The sequence below is a fragment of the Patagioenas fasciata genome, chromosome 12, assembly GCF_037038585.1.
Source record: "Patagioenas fasciata isolate bPatFas1 chromosome 12, bPatFas1.hap1, whole genome shotgun sequence".
NCBI classification, from domain to species: domain Eukaryota; kingdom Metazoa; phylum Chordata; class Aves; order Columbiformes; family Columbidae; genus Patagioenas; species Patagioenas fasciata.
The window spans coordinates 6,658,739-6,686,470 of NC_092531.1; the positions used below are offsets into that span (position 1 = coordinate 6,658,739).

General features: G+C 43.2%; 1 protein-coding gene across 2 annotated transcripts in view; it reads right to left on the reverse strand.

Moving 5' to 3' along the window:
* Nucleotides 1-34: 34 nt before the first annotated feature.
* NPTN (neuroplastin) overlaps nucleotides 35-27,732 on the reverse strand; it is a 53,267-nt gene continuing 25,569 nt past the window's right edge. Inside the window, exons 3-9 of one of the 2 annotated variants that reach the window (XM_071813740.1) lie at nucleotides 24,415-24,577; nucleotides 20,516-20,610; nucleotides 11,991-12,124; nucleotides 10,256-10,529; nucleotides 3,122-3,143; nucleotides 1,499-1,572; nucleotides 35-1,149 (exon numbers count right to left, since the gene is read on the reverse strand). In XM_071813740.1, coding sequence (XP_071669841.1) covers nucleotides 1,512-1,572; nucleotides 3,122-3,143; nucleotides 10,256-10,529; nucleotides 11,991-12,124; nucleotides 20,516-20,610; nucleotides 24,415-24,577 — 749 coding nt within the window. In that variant the 3' untranslated portion in view covers nucleotides 35-1,149; nucleotides 1,499-1,511. Of the gene's footprint in view, nucleotides 1,573-3,121; nucleotides 3,144-10,255; nucleotides 10,530-11,990; nucleotides 12,125-20,515; nucleotides 20,611-24,414; nucleotides 24,578-27,732 lie in introns of both variants that reach the window. The other variant, XM_071813741.1, reaches the window with a different exon arrangement.

Genomic DNA, 27,732 nt, shown 5'->3' on the forward strand with positions numbered 1-27,732 from the left:
AAGTGTGATTAAATACCTGAAAAAGTCTCACGCCTTTTTTTTTTTGGTCAGTGTTTTATTTTTAAAAACAGGTGAATCCACTTTTTATACATCATTGCACTTCAACAAATACACAGAACACAAGTTCATGCATCTACAGTTACGCACATCATGAGAACCCTGTTAGGTCTATTTCTACAGTCTTTAAATCATGAGAAATTACAGTGTCAAACTAAAGAGTATAACTAGTTGCATAGAATATCACCATGCTGTAACATTTCATCATTTCAACAAAACAAAAAAAAAAAAAAGAAGAAAATTATAAAAGTTTGCCTGAATTGAATGTACAAGAATATGTTGAACACATCAGTGCAAAAGGATTTGAGAATTTACATGAGTTAACAAAAAAAAAATCACTTAAAAAGCAATCATATATATATATTTATAAACTGAAGGTTTGTTTTCGTTTTCAACTGCATTCCACCACCACATCGAACCATTCCAGCTTTTGAAGCCTGATTATAGGACACCCAAGTCTCTCTATACAGGTTAAGCCCTTAAGATAATTTCAATTTATATTACGTCTCTAAGTACCAGAACACTATAATTCTCTCATCTTTCAGACATACAGTAAGGAATGAATATCAGCAGCTTAAAAATGAAACACAATTACTGTATTTTGGTTTTCCCCCTCCCCCAAAATATAAATATATACTGTATATATTTTTAAGTTTCGCTGTACTTTACAAAAAGTCTCACTAGATGGCAGCGGTGCGATTTAGAGCTTTGCCAATTTGAACAGCTACAGGAAGTAAAAAATGGCGCATGCGTGAACCGGCTTTACTGCTCCTAATGTTTAAATAGATCCAGGAAAAAAATAAAAATAAAAATTAAAATTAAAAAGAAAAAGCAACATTCACAGCACATCAAGCCCAAAATAGTTTACACCTTCTACACTGAAGCATTATTAAAATTTATCTGGCTAGGTCATCCTTACAGGAGAGGCTAAATAAGGCATGCGTTAGACAGTCATATTGTTGCTCACTTGAAAAGGAAAATCAAATAATAAAATAATAATAAATCAGACAGAACTGGAGTTCTAGAACCAAGAGTTCCAACCCTTAAATTTAGCAGGTCATATTGCCATCAGTCTCTCAGAAACTTAAAGCTCTACAAAAGAAACGAGAAAAGGTGCCAGTCAATGCCCGGCGGCGCTCCCAGCGTCACCTCCCGTCCCAGCGTGCAAAGCCAAGCGCTCCGCGGTCACACCAACAGAAAGGGGGGGTTCATTATTATTATCAGCGATAGCGATGATCGGCATCATTAAACTACCTGCATCACTTACGAGCAATCTCTTTAGACCCCCCCCAGTGCTGCTGACAACGTGGCAGGAAGGCGAGCGCCGTTCCTAGTGACTTTGGGATGGTTTAATACAACAACGGATCTTTACGCACCCCAAGCGCTACAGCAAAAGGGCTTTAGCCTGAGCGGTGCCGAGATGCGGGCGAGTCATACTTACATGAGAAGCGTTTTTAATTTGTGTTTCGCTGGCGTAAGTTTTTATCTTTATGATTGTTTGTAGAATTGGTTTTCCTGGAGAAAGAAAGAATTAAAACATTGCACCAAAATCAGTCGCAAGCAGAGGAAAAAAATGTTTAAGTTTAATAATAAGAAGAAATTAAATGGTATTTAATTTTTCCTCCTCTTCAGTGGCCAGGGACAATGTGACTTCCGGACTTTGTATCTTGCCACCTTCTTGCCCAGTGCAATTCATGCCCCATCTCTGACATTTTGCTTCCTAGTTTTACCACCTTACTGTTGGTGGTGGTTTTTTGGTTTGCTTTTTGCTTATAATATTTGTAACAAGTACATCAAATCAGCTACACCAGCCTGTCAGGGAGAGCACAAATACTTGTTTCTAACTCCTTCAGCCCTATTTTCCTTGCAAGGACCTTGCCCACAGCACTTTTCCTTTGAACAACAACAACAAACCAAAGGGTCTGTTACCGTCTGTAACCTCACACAACATATCACAGAATCACAGAATCACAGAATGTCAGGGATTGGAAGGGCCCTGGAAAGCTCATCCAGTGCAATCCCCCCATGGAGCAGGAACACCCAGCTGAGGTTCCACAGGAAGGTGTCCAGGCGGGTTTGAATGTCTGCAGAGAAGGAGACTCCACAACCTCCCTGGGCAGCCTGGGCCAGGCTCTGACACCCTCACCAGGAACAAGTTTCTTCTCAGATTTAAGTGGAACCTTTTGTGTTCCACTTTGTACCCCTTGCCCCTTGTCCTGTCACTGGGTGTCACCCAGAAGAGCCTGGCTCCATCCTCCTGACACTCACCCTTTATATATCTGTAAACACTAATGAGGTCACCCCTCAGTCTCCTCTTCTCCAGTTCCAGAGCCCCAGCTCCCTCAGCCTTTCCTCACATGGGAGATGCTCCACTCCCTTCAGCATCTTGGTGGCTGCGCTGGACTCTCTCCAGCAGTTCCCTGTCCTTCTGGAGCTGAGGGGCCACAACTGGACACAATATTCCAGGTGTGGTCTCCCCAGGGCAGAGCAGAGGGGCAGGAGAACCTCTCTGACCTACTGACCACCCCTTCTAACCCACCCCAGGTACCATTGGCCTTCCTGGCCACAAGGGCCCAGTGCTGGCCCATGGTCACCCTGCTGTCCTCAGGACCCCCAGGTCCCTTTCCCCTACACTGCTCTCTAATAGGTCATTCCCCAACTTATACTGGAACCTGGGGTTGTTCCTGCCCACATTCAAGACTCTACACTTGCCCTGGTTGTATTTCATTAAATTGTTCCCCGCCCAACTCTCCAGCCTGTCCAGGTCTCTGATGGCAGCACAGCTTCCAGTGTCAGCCACTCCTCCCAGCTTGGTGTCACCAGCAAACTTGCTGACAGTCACTCTGTTCCCTCGTCCAAATCACTGATGAATATATTGAATAATACCGGCCCCAGTACCGACCCCTGAGGCACTGCACTAGATCCAGGCCTCAACTGGACTCTGCCCCATTGACCACGACTCTCTGGCTTCTTCACTTCAGCCAGTTCGCAGCCTATTTACTGTCGATTCCCAGCAACCCTCAGATTATGCTCATTAATATCTTTTTCCTTAAAACACACTTACATTGGCCCAGCTGGTTCATCATCTGCAGCAGAAATTCCGATGCGATCCGGGGGAAGACGGGAAAAGGAAAGAAAAACAAAAACGGAGTGAGTTTTGGCCCCGCGCGCCAGCCGAACCGCGAACAGCAAACCGATCTATCTACAGCAGGAAAGGCCATTCCACTGGGTAGTGCAAAGATTCATGGAGTTATTTTTCTGGATTCAGGTTTTAATGGCAGGTATGTTGCTTCAATGGTTTTTAGTTAACACTTGGAATGCTGGTCATGAAGAACTGCAACTGTAGCGGACAGATTGGTGCAATATGGTCAGACTCATCTTGTCCCCAAGTTCCAGTGGTTCAATCTCATAAAAAATAGATGAGAAGACAAACCAACGGTTCAGTTGTAAAATCCTGCTGGTTGTTTTCTTGCATTGATTTTTTTATATATATACACATATATATTTTTTGAAGCGATTCAACAGCTGATGGGTAATGACTGGTATATACACACCAGGGTATATACACCATATGCTCATCTTCCCCCAGGGATGATACAACCTCTATATATTCCATTTTTCTCAAGGTCTAATTAGAACGGGCCAGGTTAGGAGGAGGTTGAAGGTGCAATTACTTGAAGGTGCAATTAATTTAAGAATGCAATGGCAGTCCTTGGATAGCAATGGGCATCGCAAAGGGCTCCAACACCTCCGGACACAACAGACTTCAGCTACAGAAGACTGACGGCATCGTTCTGCCTGTGTCTCGTGGCAAAAAAGATTGTCTTTTGGCAAGATAATTTTCTTGCGAATTGGAAAAAGATCCGTCAATGAGTAACATTTCGCACCAGCTTCTTTCATGACCAATTGAACTTTTTCAATGAGAGAATACCTTATTTTGCCCCCAAAGCTGTAGTTCAGAAGACAGAAGTGCAAAAAAAAAAAAATCAATCCAGAATGTTAACGCTCCCATAGAAGGATTTTTTGGGGGGACCAATTCAGGACCTGCTGGTTTTGGCACTCAACAGTTGCCATTCCCACCTCGTTGCGGAGGGATTTTTGTTGGTTTGTTTCACTGAAGTCTTTAAGAAACTCTCAGCAGGATTCCACAAGGGTGCTCAGTGCACATGAAGCAGTTATGGAAGTTACAGTCTTAAAACAGTGTAGGCATCCGCATGAGCACACGCCGGGAGTAATGTCGCTCACGGGGGACATTACTCCACCTGGACCTTCAAGGCAACGGAGAGGCAAAGCCACCGCTAGCACGGACAGTGACCAGAACAAAATAAAGGAAAATATTTCAAAAAGAAATAAAGAAAAATAAAGAACTAACCACAAACCAAGAGCTTTACGGCCAAAAAATAACACACTAGCGACACACCGGTGTCCACAGAAGTCCATTACCAGCAACAGTGACACTATCGGACAAGGGACAGAGAGAACTGGGACTAATCGGGACAGCCGGACATCAAAGTGCTGGTGTTTGTACAGCGGGATATACGGACACATCGGGTACTGCAACACAAAGCGCGGGAGATCTACAACTGTCCTCCGCAAACGGCTTTTTGGTTCGGCCAAAGATCTGAAAGCAGGTGGGGCCGTGCGAGCCCGGTGGGGCGGACGGACAGACGGACAGACAGCCCCCCGCTCCCCCGCTGCTTTCAGACTTATCTCCGCTCTCTAACAAGCAGCATCGACACCTTTGAGAGTTTGTTTTGCTGGACTTCCGAAATAAGATTCAAGCTCTCACTAGGAAATCTTTAGCTATTTCAGATCGGTAGTTTTGTGGTTGTTTCTAAAGGCTGCCCTCAGGTGTTTGCCCAACAAAAAAATGCTTATTGGAATAGTTCAGATTACACGGTGGATTCACCGCCTCTCGCCCCTTTCCCATCTAGAACCTGACGAAAATAAACCCGAGGACAATTTTCCTGTGCGTTCCTCCCCTGCTCAGCCATTTAACTGCTGGAAAAGTGTCCCTAGTACAGTGCAGACAAAGACCGAAACCTCAGCGAAATCGGGGGGGGCAACAGAACAACAGAAAAATAAGTACAAAATTAGACTAAATAAAGATTAAAAACAGCAAACTGAAATCCAAATTAGTCATGAACGTGAATGAAGAAGTTGTAAGAAAAAGTGTTAACATTATGACTTGTGCATTGTATAGACTAAAGCGGAGATTAAACAAACTCCAAAGCATGCAGATCTCTCACTTACCACCATTTTTTAAAGGTATGATGCAATTGAAGGGGGGGGAAATAAAAACAACAAAAGAAAAAAAGAAAAACAACAAAAAAAGAAGTCATAGTAACCGACAAATATCAATATAACTCAAAAGCTTTATGCCAGAAGACCTACTCTAGTCACCGATAGTCTAACAGTAGGTAAAACCTGTGGCCGTCGAGAACATCCTCCCCATACGCTGCTTCATTCCATTCTGCTCCCAAAATGCTGTCGGGGAGCTGTAATTGTATAAAAAGCTCCTCCTGTGGCAGGAATTTGCTTTTGAATTCTGCAGGCTCCAAAAACCCCACTGCTGATATCATACAAGGTTCAAAAAGCCCACCAGCCAAACTCTTCTTGTGGGTAGAACGAGGAATTATCTGCTTAGTCTTGTCCTGAAAAAGCACACTTCTGCACCAAAAGGTTAGAATTGCTGCATCGTGTAATGTATAATCAATCCTTCCAGGCAAAAATATCTGCACATTAAAATCACGAGATGATGACAAATAGATTCATATTAACTGTCTGGGAACCTAACTCCTGCTCCAGCCTGAAAAGGGGCTGCGTTTTGTGTCTGTGTCCTCTTTCAGAATTCATTTAGAAGGCATTTTATACACTACTCAGTTTCTTCTGCCTCCTTTGCAAGATTCAATGTTCATTTTTAATATCAAATTCATCTTCTTTAGAATCTTATGACTGGTAGCAGTTTAAAACGCAATGCTGATGGGTGCTTCCATCACTAAGATTTGCACCCACAGGGACTCAAGTGCTTCCAAACTTGCACAAACGTAAAATCTACAGAAGAGAAGAGTTGAGACGGGTTTGGAGTAACGCTCTTCTCTTTGGCTTCATTAACGGGACTATTTTGGAGGGATGGGGAAAGAAGAGGCGAACGGAGACGCTCGTCTCGCTCCGTAAAGCAAATCAATACAACTAAAAGCTGTTGCTCTGCAATGGAATGAAGGCAGAAGCGTATCGGCAACGGAGACTCTCTGGCCAAGATTACTTACATTAAACTGGAGGAATTCTCATCCCGTAATAGCAGCTAAGAAATTAGTTTATAAAGGCCCAGCGGAGCCGGGTTATTTGATTACCACGGTGATACAACACTGTTGGGTATAGTCAGAGCTACGCAATATGCCTTTCTGACCGTTTCCTCCCTTTGATGAATATTAAGCTTGGGAGGGAAAGGTGCGGGTAATAGGAAAAGAAAAACAAACCTAAACAAAAATTAACTCGTTACAAGGTAAACGGTTTCAGCAAAAACATTTTGTTCTTCAAATTACTTACAGTAATAGCAGGAACAGGGAAAGTCAAGAAAAAAACTATATGAGTATTAGAAAGAATGTGGGGATATGGATGGAGCTTCTGCAGCCGGAGCAGAAAAACGTTTATGGGAAGTCTTTGTATTAAGCTGAGAAATGAGAAGGGCAGAATGAAAAAGGACATGTTATAACCCAGTCACCTCATGGCTTGGGACTAAAGGGCACGTAGAATATGGATTTTAAAGTAAAAACTGTTTACATTCCAACGGGGGAATGTCGCCAAGAAGTTTTTACTTTCTACTTACCCCAGCACACACCCTTTAAAGCAGCGTCTTTGCTAATTTTAGGCTATTTGATCCACCAACAACAGAAAAAACAAACCCAAACGCTTTCTTTAGGAATCTTTGATATATCCCACACTCAGGTCGCGATGGCTGATCACTACAGCTCTAAAAATAAGCAGCTTCAGCCATACCAGAGAGGAATAAAAAGCTATTTGCTTCCTTTTCTTGTTGAGCAACTTGCGCCCTGAGCCCGTTCCCGGTGCATGCAGTGACCCTCCGGAAAAGGTCTGTGATCCATACATTGCTCTCCCACGTGGAAAAGCAAGTTGAAAGTCGCGTTTGAAAGGATGCAGAAATTCAAGCGCAATCTGCCTTCCCTTCCTCCTTCCAGCACATAATTTGGATGCAAGGGGGCCCGCAGTTACTGGGGGTCATTGCAGTCACCGCCCCTTCCAGGAGGACAAAAACACCCCTAAATCCACAGGTATGACAACGAGAACCCGCGCTGGGCACCACCCTTGCACCATTTCTCGTGGAAACGGAGATTTCACGAGTGCAAAGGTCCTTTTTCTGCTATACAGCAGTAGGCGAAAAAAACCATCAACTGAATTATGTGAAGGAGGAAATATTAGCAAAGGAACTACTGAGCAGCCCTGTTCCATGGCATAACAAGCAAATAAACTAAAGGCAAAAAGCAAGGTCCATGCGGAAAAAAACAAACCCAAACCAACCCAAAAACGCGGTTAGGAAATGCCAAAGTTAAAGGAGCGCCCTTGCCCTCCCAGCACAGCAGCGCTTCTAGACGGAGGTAACGCTTCCAGGGAATTCAGTGGAAAAGTGTCTTGAACAAGCAGCCCTTTGTCCACTTTTTTGTTTGAACTCAAAAAGGTACAGCCCACAAGCCTTGCTTAATTTTTTCTTAAGGTTGGCCCAACCGTAGGACCACCCGCTTTTCTATGAAGGTCTTACAAATACCTTCTTGTATGGACTTCACGTGAAATGGGTGAAATTGTGGGTAGGGTTTGCCAAAGGGTTATGCACCCGAGAAACATCATATTCCTCTAAATAAACCTGTTCTGTGTCAGTCTGGGTGGGCTGGAGGGGACACTCAGCTGATGCTCGAGAGAGATCACAGCTGTTGCCAAATAATATTTACATTAATATGATGTTTAAACTAATATGTGCATGAGTTGCTGGCTCACTGACATTACTACTCGGCTCGCTGCAGCATGCGGAGGCACAGTATGATTTTGGAAGCAGAGACTTTCAGTTCCAAACAATAAGCACGCCATTGCATTAAAACATTAACTTTGGCATTCCGTAACAACCTATTTAAAATAATAAAATTAAGATTAACCCGAGCCAAACATCCAAGTGTGGAATCAGCAGCCTATGGAGGATTTCTCACATACGCATTCATAAAACGCCCCTGCTTGTGGGGTGTTTCCCACCACGATACCACAGAAAGCTTCAAATGCCACTACAGAAAGTACAAGAACATCCAAGGGAACGTAGGACCCAAGTCGGCCTTTAGTTGAGATGCGATGCCAATTGTGTCTCTGCAGCCGGGCAATAATTGCCCAGATGTTGACTGTGATATGGATTTTGTCCTCCAAGAACGTGGAAAAGTTTTCCAGTCAGGAAAACTTCAGCCTTTGGAAGCAAAGTCCTCACCTCCACTGTGTGCTTAATCGCGTTAACGCGGTGGTTGCATCGCGATCTGGTCGTGTCAAAGCCAATTTCTATTGGGTTAAGCCCATTTGAGGCTGCTTGCAATTAATGCTGTCATATCAAATTATAATTATTGATACCTTCTGAGACTTCACCTGTGATGCAGGGAACTCTGAACAGGCACCAACAGAGAGGTCAGATACCCTCCGGCCACCCTGACACCGAAGTTAGGCCAACGTGAAACAGAGACCATTTCAAATGGTTCTTTTTAATACATTTGAAGTTTTCTGGGCTGGTTGAGAGCCACTCAAAAACTGCTGGCAGAATAAGTCTCTTAGCAACTGTGAAGCCGTTAGTTATGCAGAGGAACATGCACTATATGGTTTACATTTTGGATACACACCCAGAACAAGGCATGCTCTGTAAGCAGTTAGTAAACGCTACTCAAGTGGTTAAGATCAACAGCTAGTTTCCTCTAGGTATGCACTATTTAAGAAAGGTTTGATCTGCTACAGAAGGGATTGACACCTCAGCCATTCTCACTTGTTATCTGTTTGGTAAGATTATTGGTTTTTCATTCTCCAAAACACAGCTCAGCAACCGTGAAGTTTTGTCCAAACTCCACACGCAGATCCCCGTTTCGGCACCTCTATTTCCATCCCAAAAGGCAAACGTTGTGCTGCGTTATCGATCCCTTGTGCAGCTCAACGGCAACTAGTTATTGCTGCTTTTGGGAGTCCTCTCCCACAGCAGAGGGCTGGTCCGACCCAGGGCGGCACTGCTGACTCAGCATGTTTCCCTCCACCTACTCGAAAGCATTGGCTCCATTACTTGGCTGCGTCACGTTCCTACAGCACGATGGCATAACCAGCCGCTCCTCGCAAGGATTTTTCTTGATAAACACTGTAGTAAGCAGCAAAGTGCCGTATTAACCTGTTTTTCAATCTGGTTCTTTCGAGGATTCATTTTAGGCTCAAACTGCCTCTTCTTCCGTCTTTTAAAAATGAAGGTATGCAGAAGAAGCTCAGAGATGAAACAGTTACTACTTTTGTGTGTGTACCCAACACAGTTTAACTAGGTAGTGCTACCAAACATGATAATAAAAACCTAATCTTAAGAAAATATTGACTCAGTGGCTATTACAGTAAGATACGGTTTCCAGAGCATTCCTTAAATACAAGTTCAGTTACACACCAATATTAGAGCCCTAGCCTCACTCTTTTAACATTGAAAACATATTTTTGAAGCATCTCTGTGGTCCCAATCTCTTTTAAATGTAATGTTTCCTTCCAAAACCTGCCCAGTGTCCAATGCAGATGTGACATGGAAGGAGTGCAATGGCAGATCAGTGTTCCAGCTCCCCCTGTGCTGCCCCACGCTTCTTAGGGCTGACGTGCAGGATTTTTCAGGGCAAAGAAAGAGACGGAAACGCTAAACCCCTTGTGCAACAAAATCTTTAGAGATAATCGATATAACCACCCTCCCACCCAATAGTCTGAGATGTTGGGGAAATCCAGGGTTAGGACTTTGCACAGCACTTGAACCCTCTGCGCTTGCTGGGCTTAATGTCTGGAGAGGGAATGGATGAGAAAGCAAAGAGCTCGGAGAGGAACAAACTGGGCTGCCGATCCTTCCTGCCACAAACCCCACTCCGTTCTGCTTCCGCACGTTCGCTTTGCCTTTATTTTCCTCCTTCCGAGCGGCTTTGAGCACACTTACCGTCTGGGACTTCATCCGGCCGCTTCCTTTTCTCATAAATAACTATGATGACAACGAGGATAACGATTTCTGCCAAGATCCCCAGAAAGGGCCAGAGAGGAGCCAAGTGGCTGCGGACGCGGAGGATGGTGGTGACCGAGGCAGAGCCGACCTGGTTGGTTGCGTTGCACTGGTACTCGCCGGGATCCTCGTTGATCTGTAGGTTTGTGATGCTGAGCTCGGTGTAGTTGTCTTTATTTGAAATAAAGAATCTGCCGGAAGAGTTGTTGATGTCCTGATAAAAGAAGAAAGGTGGAAGAGGAAAAAAGCAAGAGCTTTAGGAAGTTCTGGTGCCTTTTTAGATCTATGGCATGGAAACTAGAAGAGATTTGAGGGATTCTTGCAAAGAGATTGGTTCCTTAACACAACAAAAAAGCCCACTGCCAGTGTCTCTCTCCCTAAAGTGAGTTGTGTTTCAAAACAACAACAAATACCAGCTTGACTGACAAGCTGTATTTTTATTCTTGTTCTTTTCCCTCTGCTTTAACAGCATCAGCCATGAAATGCCAGTGGTTGCGATCACGGAATCTACCACGGCCTCCTCAGCCTTTTGCTTCAAGAGAAACCATCACCGGTTGACAGCAACAGGATGAAACAGATTGATCCAAACAGGTGAGACAAGTCACAGGAGAGAGGATGCGCTCCCTAGGAGGGGATAAAACCATGTAAACGTACAGGGGCTAACAAAGAAAAAGCAGCGCTGGTTAAGGTTATTCCACATTAGAGAGCATTTTCTAACTATTTAAGGTATGACAGCCCTAACAAAACTTGGCCTTTGCTCACAGATTTGTGGTCAGGGCAGCCTAAGCCACTGACTTCAGCAACACAGAGAAGCTGGAATTCAAAGCATCACATTCTTTCTAACTTCAAAAAAAAGACTGGCAGAGTTGCTTATGTTTAAACAATTAAAAAGGGACAAAACTTGGCAAAATATGGATGTTTGATCATCCTGAAAGTTCACCTTGGATGAATTCATTAAGTAACTTCAGAAATACAGTGTAAAAGGGAACGTGCACAAGACTGGAGGACTCTGACGACTCACAGCTCTTGGTAAATCACACAGCACTGTCCTGTAAAAATTTAAGCTCGCACTTGACAGGGAACAATCAATTAACATTTTTTCTTTATCTATCAGCCAAATTGCTACCTCTCGTACAGCAATGCAACAACAGCTGGGGTGAGGACTTCACAACATCCAGCTGCTCTTCTGCTCTTCCCACTGCTGGTGAAATTGCTCTGCTCACTTAGACCAGTTGCCACATGGAAAAAAATATGATTACTTAAACACTAATAAGTATCCCTGACATCCTCATATTAAGTCTTGTGAGCTTAACCAGTAAAACTGGAAAACAGTTTGAGAAATTTATTATCAAATGCATTTTAATATCACATTTCATAACTCACATTTTGCAATTTGTAGCATATACCTTGAACGCCACAGCTTTCTGGACAGTTCATAACTTTGCCCAGCGGCAACGCAACGAGCAACCCCATTCACACAGCAGCAATATAAATATCTATTTTATCCTGAAAAAATTTTGGTTTCACTCATTAACGTATCAGACTCTGGAGGAACTGCCTTTTGACAAGTTATAAGGCACCCTAAATAATGTACCTCTAAACCCAAGGTGCTCCTTTCCTTCCTTACCGGGGGTTCTGGCGGGTTAATACGTGCCTGATGCCGCAGTTTTCTTACCTCAAATATTCCATTGACCTTCTTGCGCCAGACCCACTCGGGATGCGGGAAGCCCACAGACTTGCAGTACATGAGCGCCTCCTGCCCCTCGTTTTTGTTTTCACTTCGCTTGTGGCCGGTGATGTCAGGAATAGCTACGGAACAAAACCAAATAAACCCCTCTGCGTTTACAAGCTGCTCATTCCAGTGACAGTTAATTCAAGCTCTGAGAATTTGAACAGAAAATAAGCGACAAGTTCCCCGGAAGCTGTTGCCTTGCCCACACCGAACCCACCTTACAGAAGAAAAATTGTCTTTCCAAGCAACATCTCAACTGAATATCTGCAAGAATGCCTTTCAGGCTTGATTTGGCACACACACTGAGGGGCAAGGGAGAAATCTCAACCTCAGAGTTGAGTTATTTGCCATAAACCAACAAAACTAAGGTGGCTGAGCCATTCCCCGGTGCAGGGAGCTGAGAAACACCCTCATGTCCTTCCCCACTGCTTCGGCTTTGAAATGGAGCTGTCGGAGACTCTGGTTACAACTTGCCCATCGCGTCAGGACTCTGAAGTGACACCGTCTGAAAGCTAAATCAAGGTGTTCTGCCTTGCAGCAAGATTTTAGGTTTGGTCCGCAAACGTGCTGCGACTTGTTATGCTTTATGCTTCTTATACGTTACAGGGAAACTACTCCTGGGTATCTGGAATGCAGCAGAAGTCAAAATCCCTCCAACAAAGAGCATTTTGTTCACCCTACCCACAAATCCATACATTCGAAGGAAGGCTGCAGGTGAAACTGTGTGACCACACGCAAAACACAGCCCTGAATATCAGCAGAGGGTCTTCTGAATTCATTTCTCTATAAATAACGTCCCTGCCGTCGCCACGTTTGTCGCAGCGCCCGGTGCAGCCTAAGGCCTCACGAGAGATTACGCTGGATCACTGGAGCGCCCGAGCTGAACCTTCGCTTAAGCAGATGGCTCTGGTGCCGTGCCGACCACCTTTAAAGCCCATTCGCTTTCTAGCTTGCTAATTATGTCACACGTGGCCTGCTGTGTGATGGCAGGACTCTGATCTGTTAATCCAGTCAAAGTCCAACCCCAGTGCTCCAGGAAAAAAACAACAGGCATTGCAATTTATTATATATTCAAGGAGAGTTCCCTTCGCCACTAGCAACGCCTGTACAAGCGTACAGAGGGAGCATGGGTTCGTGACAGCTGCAAGCTAAAAGAATTAAGCAAATTTCACAGTCCTGAGCAGGCCAAGAAAAGAAAACCAAGCAAAATGTCTTGTGCAACAATACAGCATCAGCTGAGCGCGCTCTTTCCAAAAATTACATCATAATTCTTTGGGAAAACGTTCAGCAGGTTTAAGTTCTAAAGGAATTATCATATTCCAAATGCAAAGGCTTTGTGAATGCAGAAGGTGTCCCACACCTTACTCCTGCAAGATTCTTTGTGGACAGTAATGCAGCCGATGGATAGTACTGCCAGAGGCAGAATTAAAATCAGCTTCTGAACAACTAGAGAGTCATGGTTGTAAGAATATTAAAGCTACAGCGTTCCTTAGTATGTTTGTATTCGCCTGAAAAGACAGGTGAGGCTGATCAACCTCAGCTTTTCTCAAAATGCCTGTGTAACTTCAAACAGGATTTCCAACCCGATCATCAGCTTTGCAGAAGCTCTGACCGTTTGCTGTGTAAAGAAACAGGCACTTGCTGCTTACAAAATTATTCACTCTTAGTCGTGATTTCTAACGCGTGATTTGCGCTAACAAGATGCTGCAGAGCATGAAGGGGCCGGTTCCTCAGCAGAGATATTGCCCATCAGAAATTAGAACTAACTCCAGAACTTCTGGGAGTACCCTTAAGGAAGTGATGCCATTTTAAAATATTATTATGCGTTAAGCATGTTCTCTTTTTTCTCCTGATTTTAAGTAAATGCCTTTTCAGTTGGGAGCTGAAAAGGAGCTCATTACTATAGAAAAATACTATGATCGTATCATTCCATAAAGAAGGTGAAACGAGTACTTGATCCAAGCCTGTAAGTATCCACACAAGCAAATAACGGCTTTGCTGACAATATTCAATATACGTGACTGTATAGCAAGACCAATGGATGAAGTTAGACAAACGCCAACTAACTGCAAGATGACGTTGACCATAACCACGATATGTAAGAATAAGGCACTAAGAGTTTTATTTCTCCAAGAAAACTGACTCTTAACGTGTATCTTTACATATCAAGCATGAAAAAAATTTGAGAGCCATAAAACGTGAACTGAATGAAGACACCAGATCATAACAGTTCTCTGGTCTTGTGCCAAAAGCAGCTGCCAGGTATAGAAACCGGAGCAAGCTGCAGAGGAAAGAACATCCCACCCTTGCTACGCGGTCACATACCTGTGCCTATGAGTGGCAATAATGCTTGGAGGAAATTCAGTTTTCAAGCTGAAGGTCTCCAAGCAGAAAATAAATAAGCTTTAAGGTTGAGTGTACTGGTACTAAGCACTCGTACGCACCCGCAATGGTCCTACAAACACAGTCTGCAGCCTCGAAAAGGAATATAGTTATTCTAAAAGGTGATGATTCTTTAGCAAGAAGCACAGTTTCACCTCGTGATCTACTGAATGGTGTCATCTCCGCCTCGCTAGGCTTAGAAAGTTCTCTTTTAGGCAGGCGCTAGGTAAGCCAGCGGCTTTTGCTTACTTGAGGATGATCTGCAGAGATCGCATCCAACCCAATAAAAACGAAAGGCCAGCGCAAGAGACAGACGTCAGGCGGCAAGGCAATGGTCCCAAAACCGATGGCAAATTAGCCCCATCAGGAAAAGGAGAAATGGGATTTATCACCGTGGAGCCGAAACCCCGCACAGTCTCCATCTGTCAGGGCTCTGGTTTTTGCTGCCGCGTACCCGCAGCCAAAGCACAACCTTGCCGGGGAAACAGGGGCAGGTCGTCAGCGCTCTGCAGCTGGCCCACTTCTCCTGAGACATTGCTGGTAGAGAAAGCGAAGAAAGAAAGGAAAAATAAAGGAGGAAGGTGTTCTAGGACACAGTAACTTGTACTGCAGGGTGACCTGAGCGTCTTCCTGCAGCCAAGAGATAATTATATTTCTCGAAGGAGAGGGTATCTTCGTCAGGTTATCCTAATGAGGGCAAGAGCAACAAGAACACTGAGCTCTTTGCTGGGCGGTGCAGCAGCCATTTCCAGCTCTGCTGGGGAACGCACTATTTTTGTACACACTCCACGGAATATTAATATTTCAGGGCATCGCATGCTAGCCAGTTGCAAGCTACGCCTGAGATATTAATCCAGTCCTTGTTCTACCAAACTGTTGGGCTAACTGCATTCTGCCGCACAAACGACACTTAAAACATCGCTGCGAGTGACCTCGATCGCAGATTTAGCAACGGAGCGATGTTTCCCCGTGAAGCTTTTCAAGTCGAGGTTTTTTCTCACACCGTTCAGCTCCAGTGCCAGTGAGGGATAACGCGCAGAATGAAGCGGGTTTTGCTCAGAAAGGATTTAGATTTCACTTCAGCTTTTAAGCAGCGGAATCCACATCTCTGTTCAGACACAGCTGGCTGTCGAGACATGAGCACAACACGCTACGTCAGCTCCTAATCGCTGAAACCAAGATAATGCCAAGATAAAGCAAGTTTTATATTGCTACGCTGTGAAACTGCAGAATTAAATACTGAAAGTTTGTTTGAAGCAGCATATGAAAAAGCAGAAAAAGGCAGGGCTAGTTTAATTGCTACTAAAAGAGGATCCAAATAAATACAGATTTAGTCATTCTTGACACAAGATTAAACTGATAAGCATCATTCTTTTGATAGTTTCAAACTGAATCACAGAAAGAGGTTTTGTGCCAGAGTAAACATTGGGCCTTTGTGCTGTGAGTACCAAATATGCCCAAAATGCACCATGCAGCAAGTGCTTTCTGAATGATATGCTTTAAATACAGCCCTGAAAAGAGGGATTTTTTCTTGTAACAAGGCATGCAAAGCCATTTCTTGATATATAGGAGGTATTCAGCCCTTGATTTCTGGGTATTTTCAAGACATTTTACTAGCATTCCTAAAAAGGAGAGGAGAACTAATAAGCGTGACACCTCCAAACCATGTCCCACTTAACAAAACCCCTTCAAGTTTTCCCATTAACAGACAAAATTAAAGCAAGGGCAACAGCACCTAAAAATATTCTTGCATGTAAAAACTATTATGTGCGATGGGTGACCTAGTAAAAGGGCAGGGGAAGACTGATTTCTCTGCATTATGGTTCTAATCCACGTCTACCTTTACAGCCTGAGCAGGGAGCTAGAAGACCAAAGGCACTGTAAGACAGGAGAACATGATGTGCATTTTCTGCGTCATCCTTAAGACCACTCTAAAATGCAGTTGTGCTAAGATAATGTTCGATTTCTTCATTAATTTCTGGCCCAAAAACCACTGCGGAGGTTTCTTAAGGCAACCAGGAGTCAAGACACAGAGATCCTTCAAGGCTGCTGAAGTAACCACTCATTTTCCAGCACGCTGCTTGGGCTAGAGCCAGAGTTTAAGTGGAACAATTAAACTTCTTAGGGCAAGTATTGCATGGGAAACAAAAGCTCAGCTAAAGTGAGGGGGTATAACAAGCACTTGTCAAAAGTGGTGGGTTTTATGTCTCTCACAAGCACTGAACAGGACTGGCCTATTGGGAAATCAATAGCAACCGGGGAGGATAGAAAAGGAAGGTGCAAAATGGGTGAGGGGCGAGGAGGGAAGTCAAAAGAACCCCCTCGCTGCAGTGATGGCAGAAAGGCCTTAAACAAGAGGCATTTAAAAGCTCGACCTGTCCAGGTGCACAGAAAGAAAGGAGCCTGTGGTGGGAAGGCAGGGCAGGGAGAACAGGTGTCCCCAGCAGTCACGCTACGTACATCGACACCTCTCTTGACGCTTGCGCTATTTCTGGGCAGCCAGGGGAACTGGAAGCGCGTTCTTTCCCATCTGGCTCTCGCTGCTGCAGACGATGGCTGGGAGAATATCAGAAGACAAAAAGAAACCTGTTTCTTCCTCCTCCTCCTCCTCCCAAGATCTTGATAAGAGCAGAAAGATTGCAGAGGCAGAATTCTTCAGAGCTGCACTCAAGCAATTCGAGCAATTCTCCAAGTCTCCATGAGATGCTTCATCCGAAAGCCAATTGTATGAAGGAAACCAGACCCACAACATTCTTAGAAATTTGGAGAGACTGACATCAAACCCCAGTATTTTCAATTGCTGTTACACTAGTGCTGTCCTAGCAAATTCTTTACCAAGAAAATCTGCTTTAAAGATGCAAGCACACCAAGTAATCCTGCCAGCAATGCTCACGTTTCTGCCTTTATCTTCTTACATGGCACATGGAGAGATTCGGGAAGAAAATAGGCAGCATTACATAAAAGGCAAATGGCACTGGTGCATCCCGGATTACATCTGCTGCGAGGCATTTGTTAAAGTTGTTCACAAGTTGTCACAAAGTCACTATTTTGGTCCACAAGCGCTTTCATATTCAGAACCATCTTTTCTGTGTGCCTCAGCAGTTAAAAATTGCAATACAATTACAACTAGCAATTAAGCAATTAAATTTGCGTAAAACTGCTCGCCCACAAATACTGTGACACGTCACACGTGCAGGTGAGCGTTAAATTACAGCATCTGCATGGGCAAACAAGATTCCTGCATCACCGATGCACTATGTACATCTTGATTAACAACCAGGTAACCACTCCACACATGAATTAGCATCAAAAATCTGTTTGCTTTGAGAACGAGAACCACTCTGGCAGAACACACAGAATATTTACAGCGAACTGCAGAATCGCAAAGCAAAGGAACACCTGTGAATTCTTTGCATCTAGCACAGACATTATTCAGAGACATTTACATCCAAGAAGATGTGTGATACCATACCAACATACCTGTACGTCTCTTCCAGGAGCAGTGACTCAAATGAGCATCTCTGATCAGAAATTAAATTACGAACAGCACTAGGACTGCAGGGAGACCACAAAGTTCTCTTTAACTGGTGCTTTCAATGCAGTCCCAATTTATTACTACAGAATTTCCTAACAACAGGCGTTAGAAAAGCACCTTTTCAGTTGGAAAGTGCACGCGTGTTCTAATTTGCTTTGCGGAAGACTCGACAAGAAGGTGCTTCTCACCCTGAACAAGCTCCGGTAGTTCTCTCTGCTAAGGAGAAATTGGAGGCCCACCAGGAGGAGCTGGAGAATGGGCTTACTTAGTCCTGGCTTTAAGACTGCTGCGCAAGCTGCAGGTGTCACACCTCCCAAGAGCTGTACTGGAGTCATTAACTTCTGACTACTCATTTATATTTATAGATAAATTACCTGTGAAAAGTTGTTAGGAGGATTAATTATGGTTCTCCCTCTGCCCTTCATGCCAGCACTTCAATCAGATATATACTGGCTTTTCTTTCTGCAATGTTACATCCCGTGTCCCTGTAAATCTCGCTGCCAAGTTCTCCTGGTGTCCCCGCCTGCCACCGGACAGCAGAGGAGCGCTAAGCCAAATGTTTCTAAAAGGCCTTTTGAGAGATTTTACAAAGCTGGAAAAGGCCTTCATCTATTATCAAAGCAAAATTTCCTGTCTTTGGAAGCGGTTTGTCACTCAAAATAGCCTAGGGAAGGCAGAAAGTACTTAAGATCTTAATTAAGATAATATTAGAAGATTTAGCAATTAGAGCATAACAGCAGAATGCAAAAAAATCCCTACACCTACGTACCTCGAACACCTAAAAGACAAACTCACCAGAAGTATAAATTAAGTTTGAACTCAACTTGCTGTAAGCGAGGCAATAACTATTTTTAGGGGTGCAGTCAGATTTTCAATCAATAAGTCCCTTTCTCCCGTGTCCACATGCCACACAACTCTCAGCTGGGCCAAGAGGAACTTGTGGTGCGGTCTCATGAGCATCTATTTTAGATTTCCTTTTCCCGTGCAGAGCTAGATTCTGCACCAGATTTGATTCAACACAGGGCTATTTCATGCAAGATCACTGGAAGAAAAGCTTTTAAAACCGACACAGGAAATCAGCAAGCTTTTCTTGGTACACTATCAGTCAGAACGCTTATTTATGTGGCAATATCTTTCTTCCCCAGGAAACTGTTGGTGTGGTTCAAAAGATGCTGCTCCCCAGGGAGGAAAGATGGCATTCACACCACCACTGTGCATTTGTCACCTCACACAGATAGAATTACTCCTACTCCCTCACTTTGGCTTCGGGATCCTGGCCATGCAGCGAGCACCAGAAATTCCCAGGAAAAAGGTCAGCTTTTGGCTTTTGCTACCGATCCGTGGTACCTACTAGAATTTAAATAGCAATGATCACTATGGAGAGCAGGGCGGGCTGCAGCGCTGGGGCAGGGATGCTAAGAAATAGCATCAAGCATCCTCCTTCCCATTTGCCTTTTTCACACAGCAGCAGAAGCAGCTCTACTTTTAAGCTGGGGGTGTAAGGAAGACAGTAAGTAATTCTTACTTATATTTCAAACAAGTTTACAGTATACCTTCATAAAACAAGCATCAGTATAGTCCCAGACACGCACAGGCCGGTTGCAAGACTTTTTAAACACATTTTCACATTAACTCATCTGTCTTTAACTAAGAAAGCTGCCGCGATGCATCAATTCCATCTTAGTGCGGCACAGAAGGGACAAGCCACGGCTACTGCAGTAAATTCCAGTTACTCAATGAACAACCAGCCATTGTGGCAGCAGTTTAACACTCTATCAAATACCATCAGCTCTGTGTTACTGCTATTCTGTATGGCCCAAACACTGTTACATTGTTCAACAACTACAATAAAACTCAGCGCAAACGGCACATTTGCTGCAGTGCAAGATTCTCCTTCACATTTTGCATCTTCTACCCATGGTTTTAGGATCCTAAAGATGCCAGAAGAGCACCAACACGCACAAGATGGAAAAAAAAAAAAAGAGTATGAAAGTAGAAAACTCCAATCTGGTCCAGGGCATCTGTCCTAACCAGAACCCAGGCTTTCCCAGCAACTGAAATAGTCCCTGCAGACAAAAATCAGTTCCAAGCTGCCACACACAAGATGCTGGTTCTTACTTTTTTTGGTATTCAGAACAGACAAATTCAAAGTACATTGAATACATTTCCGATGGCCTCATTTACAGTGAGACAGGCAGGAAACCACAGCTGTCTTTCCAGGAGCACAGACATATTCTACAGCCATACACCCTGCTGGCCATGCGCTCTCGCCATAGCCAGATTTAGCAGAGGAGAGCAGACGTGTGCGCTAGAAGGTGTTCTAGTAGCCTCTGTGCGGACCAAAAGTGCAATGGTCACATTCCCGTTAGCTGCAAAATCTTTCCCCTGCGACTGTGTGCAAAACCTCCCCTGAAATGATAACCAAGGCTTAGACGCAGGTTTGATTCCATGAGGAAAAGCCTTTTGTATAGGCTCTGAGTGAGGTGGCAGAGGCAGCGAAAGCACTTTGGGGGAGAGGAAACAAAACACAACAACAAGAAAAAAATAGTACCTCTCACTTCTATAGTGGCGTTGGCTATAGGAGAGTTTGAAAACACAAACACGCACAAGTATTCCCCTGACTCTTCTGCTCTGGGCTTCAAAATCCTGCAGACAGGGAGAGAACACATGAGCCGTGTTAGGTACTGTGTTAGCAACCAGAAATGAGCAGGCTAAGAGTTTTCTTTCCCTCCCCATAAACTTAAAGCTTTTAACTGAGTTTCGCAGCTATTAGTTGTTATTCACAGTATGTCGTACAGATTTACCTACTTGAAATGAAGGATGCTCGCCTAGGAAGCGAGCTCTAGTCTGGAAAGCCAGTACCAATTTAGCTGGAGAAGCTGCATTGAGTTAAAAAGCAAAGAAGGAGCCCAACAACTACTAATTATGCACCACAGTTAGTTTGATTTAGCCTATTAGGCAGATATCACCTCCCACTGAAGGAAAAAAAATGTGATTTACATGTAATATCTGAACAGTCAGAAAACAGACTACAAACACTGTCATACTGTCATCTCAATCTGGTTTCATTTTCCCATAACCGATCTGAGGCCGGTCCATTCATAGTTTTCTCCGACTCAGCCTGGATGTAGATAAACTGCAAAAGCTGGTCAACCCGTGAAGGAAAGCACCACACAGGAATCTGCTGCTGCTTTAAATCAGGCAAGACTAACGCAATAACAACTGGCAGAGGGAAACACAGATGCAAGCCAGAAAGAAGAAAATCAGAGCTGTAACAAATGCCAAAAATTAAAACAAATAAAATCACAATGAATTTACACTCAAGATGGTATTAACTTTAAGTCCACCAGCTTTTGCTGTCCTTCAAAAACCTTTTGGATACAAATGACTTAAAAGCCGTACACATGTTCTTCAGATATTTACCTACAAAAAGACACATTAAACTATAGAGAAGTATGATGATGTGATGCAGGATTTACATCTCCACACAGCACTGAACAAGGCAGAGTTCTGCACAGCCCGCCCTCCCTTTACTGAAAGGTTTGTTTCATTAATATTTGTAAAACACATTAAGTAAATAGCACACAGCAACCTCATAGAACAGCACTGCAATAAAATAATTTTCACTTCTTAGACACATAGAAAGAGCTGCTCAGTTTAACACGATATTTTGACTCAAGTCTCCACTGTGTTTAAAGCACGTACTTTCCAGAATTGCCAGTGGAAGTCTAAAGTTAGTTATAAAGTGCCTTTCAGATAAGCAATAATATACCCGCTTTTCACAGAGTTAAAATTAAAGATTATCTTAACAGAAAGAACAATCATTCGGTATCAAACATGATAATCTTAATAGTGAAGTAATCATACTTTGACCTCTGCTTTTTTTTTAATCCATTAGATTCAACGCTTAAAGGAGGAGAGGGAAAAGTGAGACACTGTGTTCTTGCAGTTCTCCACAAACTGCTTTTTAAAGTGTGAAACAACAACGGTATTACTGCAATAAATCATTGAAGCAACTGAAAATGGATTTAGCAGCAAAGTTGTAAAGACAGACAAACACCTGAACCAAGTTTATGTAGCCAGCAGCCTCCCTCAGCCCTGTGGTTTAGGACGAGCCCAGCTTCTCCTCGATGGAGACCTTTCAGCAGATGTAAAAAACAAAACAACCCCCAGATTTTCTTCAACTGAGCTCCGTAACCTGCTGCTCAACTCTGAATTTGGAAAGAAATCCCTACTTTGCTGCAAACCATGAACATGGACCAGAGGACAGGTCTCCAAAATGAAACCACAGGATGGCCAGAGCCACTTCCAGGCACTTGCTGCTTGTGAAAGAATACACCACAAAGAATTCTTGCCCATTTTTAATTAAAATGGTGAATTAAAAACTACGCTTAACTCTGACTGTAACTGCCTTTCAGAAAAAGCAGCTACAACAAGTTTGAATGAAGAATCAGGAACTATGCGTTCTATTTCTAATGTTATATGAAAGCAGGATTTTTCAGGTAAGTAGTTTAATTCACAAATTCTGAAGTTAACTGGATGGTGAATAACACTGAACTACATTTCCTAGCAAAACAACGTCTTGATGACTGAAACACCGAGAACCTGGAAAAACGTTTCATTTTTTAAGGATAAGTAGAATGCAAAAAAACAATCATGTAGAGAAATCCTGAAGCTGAATAACCTCTTTTAACTACAACTACGTTGATATTGCCTGTATGAATTTGGTATTTCTGGATCTAAATAAATAAAAGTAACCAAATCAAACTGCAAGCTAACAGATCAAATGCAGTGTGACCACATGCAACAAAGAGATGCCACAGGAAGCCTGAAAGCACAACACACAGCAAAGCAGCTTATAAACGAGCAGGAAATTTGAGGTCTGCATTGCAAATGCAAATTTCCTGGGATTCCTACATGCTCTACCAACCCTTAATTCACTGGGAAGTTAAAGCCAAAGCCAAGTTTAATTCTTCCTTACAGAGGAATCTGGAAGGAAAAGTCCACTCTAGTTTGCAACAGACTATAGAGAAGTCAGCCATGATATTCCTGAATAATAATGTGCGATTTTCAATAACCTTCATGTAAAGGTCCTTTTGTATCACTCAAGCTGGTGTTTTTGGACAAGAGTGCTCATCAAGTGAATTACTAGATAAGAAAGCAAAGCCTTTAAAACTCAGCCTCAGTGTTAAAACACTGTACTGAGAAAATAACAGGATGGAATTATCCAACTAAATGAGACTACTTTTTAAGCTGCAAAACTGAACAGATAACGCAAAGTGAGCTAAAGTACAAAACAAAAGGAAATATTTAAACACATCTTTATCAGAATCAAGCACAAAATCCTGTGGATGAACAGATGCTACACTAAGACAATGAAAACCTTGAGTATTTTTGAATCTTGCTAGCTGAGTGTGCAGGAAGTTTCCTTCCTTTAGTGCAGTGACAAGGCACAGTAAAGCAGATGCAGTATAATATCATGGGCCTTGAGCAGACAGAAGCATCTCGTCCTGTCCTACCAGCTGAGCAGGAGGGTCAGAAGTGGCCTAATGTCTCCAAAGAGTCAGTTACTACCAGTGGTTAAACATGCCTGAAGTGTTCTTCCTCTGAGCTTAACGCTGAACACAAAGGTGTATTTGCTATCCGTGCTGGCATCAAGAAAATGGAAGGGATCTGAGGGCACCACTGAGCATAAGCTCAGTGAGCATAAGCTCTCACCAAATCCATGGCAAAAGCGCCGCATTTCAGGAATACAGAAACCCTCAAAGGATTTCTGCCTGATGCAAGCGGAAGTAAAACGCGAGTGGTGGCTGCACACACTGTTTTCCTTCACATCCCGTGAGGGAAGGGTAGGGGCAAACCACAGCACAGGCACGTGGAAGAGATTAATGCTGAAAATGCGTTTGCACTGACAAATAAGAAGCACAAGTGTACTGGTTTAATCAAGATTTGGTACCGTTTCATAGTAGTGGTTTGACAGTTCATCAGTTACAACTCAGAGAACACCGTATTTCATCTCCCAAGGCCAGAAAACGACTAAACCAGCTGATTTCAGCTGTGATTTATAAGCTGCATTGCCGCGCATGGTAAAGATGCACAGCCGCAGGTCCATCTTTATGCAGACTGCACAATACACACAGAGAAAAAGAAAACTAGATTACGTGTGCCTGTGTCCACATACCATGTGTACCCTAGAGAAGAACTCAAGTTTAGACTGAAAAAGAGACGTTTACAGAAGCCAGTTGGTACAGACATAGACAACACTCTTTCCAGCGTTGTTCTTCCAACACTACTCCCAGGTGTAATTTTTGTGAAGCTTCTAGCACAGATGAATTCAATTTGTTTGAGGGACTGTGGAGTCCCAGCATCCCACCACCTACCCCAAAAGCGTACATTTATCGGGTTTGTAATTCTCCAGTATAACATGAAGGTTATTCCGGAGGAGCTTACTTGTATTCTGTAGTGTTGGAAGCTTTTCTAGTGCCAGGGATCTCCTCTCCATTCTTCACCCAGTAACTGGCAGAAAGGGGGCTGGGACTTGTGGTGAGGTTACACTGCAATGTGACGGCTGAATTCCGAATGACTACATCCTCGCTGGAGTTGATCCTGGGCTCTGAAACAAAGGACACGGTAAATAGCAACGAATCTGCACCGGCAAACGCGCAGCGCTAGGCTAAAATTCCAAAGGGGAATGGGGAAGGGAAAAGGACTACACAAGGAATGTCACTGCACTAATTTGGGAGACACCAAGAAAGTCACAATAAAACAGCTGACCACTAGTGAAGGCAACACCTTATACATCAGCACCCCTCTGTGGGGAAAGAAAAAAAAAAAAAGAATTATTAATTTTAGATTATTTTAATATTTAACATCATGACAGATTTCTCTGTAACACCATTAATTATTTTTTATACACCACTGACCATAACGTGGGAAAACACAAGTCCTGGGACTATATGTGGGAGACCAGCTAGTCTTTGTGCAAGCAGCTGCTTTTTGGCTATTCCTTAGTTCCTCTACTTACTTAAAGGTTTAAAACAAACCTGTTTTCTACACAGAATAGCCCCCAAAGTTAAACAGTCGTCTGCATAATATTTCTGGGCCTCCTCGTGCAAAAAGACTAATGTCTGACTAAGGAAAATACCCTGTGCACACAGGATATTTCAAATAGCACAGCTTTTCTGACATCTGAAAGTTGAGCAAGCACCCAGTGTGAATAAGGCACAAATCTGATGAAGAACGGCTGAAAACAGCCCTGAATGCCTAACAATAAAATGTAAGAATATACACCATGTTAATATTAGAGTTGGGAACTATTTCGTTTCTAAAGTAACCTTCAACATAAACATTTATGAAGAAAAAAACTATGTGAGCCTCTTTGCATAAACAGACCACAAGAGTCACATACTTTGCTGGCTGCACTGGGAACTGAACCCAGGCTGGTTCACGTCACCATCTTACCTGGGAACATCAAATTCACAGGTTTTTAGGGGAAAGATTATTCTAAGATTATTCTGAGGGCACTGTCCTTACATTTGATAATCATGGGTTATTTTAAGACTAGGCGGATGGCTATTACTCTCAAACAAATAAGGCTGATGAATTTTTAGAATAGGGGGAGACAAGTTTTTTCAGGAGCTTGGAAAAAAGACCTTTCTATTGAAGGTCTCAGGGCTCACATCTGGTGTCAACTACTCCGAAAAAGAACAAACACAGGCTGACAGAGTTTAAAGGAAATTTAAGAATTCTTGCCTTTAGTCTTCCAAAAATACCTAGATTAGTACTGGCTATAGTTTCAGCTTGAACTAAAGGCCATTCTCACAGCAGTGTCTGCCATGTAAATGCTGCTGCATCCTCAGTCTTAGATGTATTTCCTGACTTTAAAAGGTGAACCGAATTCCAAAGGGGTGGCTGTTGCCAGCTGCTCATTCCAGGCACTGCTGAACTTCAGGGTCGCCTGCTCCGCCATCTGCTCGGCAGCCAAGGGCAGGAGCCCGAGGAAGCCGGTCAATAAGCAATGCCTTTGCGATTTTTGCAAGTCAGCAAAGGATTTTTAATCCTGTCAATTTTGTTATGCCTTGTGGTAACATCTTTGGAATAGAAATTTAGTCATACCCATGCTGGGGTTTTTTTTTTATATTCATCTGCAAAGCACTTGGAACACAAATTATGAAACAGAATAAGGAGAAGTGGAAAATACCCGGACTGTCAGAAACACTGCATTTTTCAAGACATAAAACATTCATTTATCCAACAGTACAATACTTGAAGAGTATTGCCCAGAGAGAAAAAAACCAACCTACTAATAAGCTGACAAAGCCATTTGAGTCCTGTATGTCGTTTCCCCCTTTCTTCAGCAGGCTGGCTACAGAGCTGCTTCTATTTAAAACCAGGACTAGCATTTATCTGCAGAAAACCTGGCAGATACTCTAGTGAGGTTTTTTTGACACCGCTATTATTACACATTTTCAACTTTGCTTCTGCCTCATTGTTCCTGTGCTGGGAATTTTTTTGGCCTGTCTGGGTCCTATGGGGCATCAAATTGTTTTATTATAGCTGTACCATTATTGGAGTGCCCTGTATGCTTTTCCATCCTCCACAAAAAGCTTGTGTGCATGCTCAGAAAAACACTAACAGAGCTCTGGAAATATATTTAGCCATGTGTTTGAAACAGTAATTCAGTAACAGAAACATTTATCTAGAGAAATCAACTTTTGCCACTGATCACACTGGGTTTTAAGTGTTTTTCTTTGATGATGAAAGATGTGTGTTCAAGCGTGTAGCCTGTGAAATAAACGCAGCGTTTTCTTTTCAGAAGGAGGATGCTGGTGGGACAGGCTCCGGGCTGCTGTGAGCGAGACCGCACCACATCTGGCGAGCGCTGTTCTAAGAGATGCTGATGTCTGTGCCGAGACGCATCCTGCAGCGATCCTGGAAACGGAGAGTGTACCTGCTGCCAGCAGAAAGAATCACACAAATGCTAGCAACAAGGAAAAATACATCACCAAAATATATCCATCTAGTCTCTGCAGAAGTTAAAGAGTCAATGCAGAAGGGGCTTGACAGTGGTAATCTCCTGGCTTTTGTATCCTGTTGATAATGGACCATCTTGGGTCAGCTCTTCAGCATCAATGAAACAGAACATACAAATGAAAAACCAAACATGCCTGGGGCTCCAGTAACTACTTCTGCTAATTCACACCTATTCTTACCTACATCTCCACTAAGCTGTGATGTCCAAAAAAAACCATTTATAGCTGTTTCAAGCTTGCTTGAGCCTTTTGTGTCTGACTTGCAATTTTTCGTGTTTTAGGTTAAGAAAATTAAAGGCCATTGGAAGCAACTGCAGTCTCATTTACATCTTTTACCTGCATTTACGTTACTTTATTTTTTTAAAAAAAGCAATTGGGCAATCCTAACCTGATTTAATTCTAGACGCCAGACTGCAAATGGAATGCTACTGGGATGGCAACATCCAAAGGATGTCCACTTAAAAGAGCAAGATGCTGAGGAGTCTCGTTTTACACATCACTTAAACTGCCTATTTTATGTAGGATGAGGTTTTTAAATTAAAAAAAAATCATAATTGAAGTTCTTCATCCAAACTAGGAATGAGATAGAAGCTAGACCCTAGTTATTGCATGCTAACTTACAAATCAAGTCACACCTGACCTCTTCGCAATTCAAGTTTTGGTACTTGAGACAAGCTGCGATTCAAAGGACACTGGTGCTGATGCTAAGACAGCAGCGAAACAGCCACCATCAGCT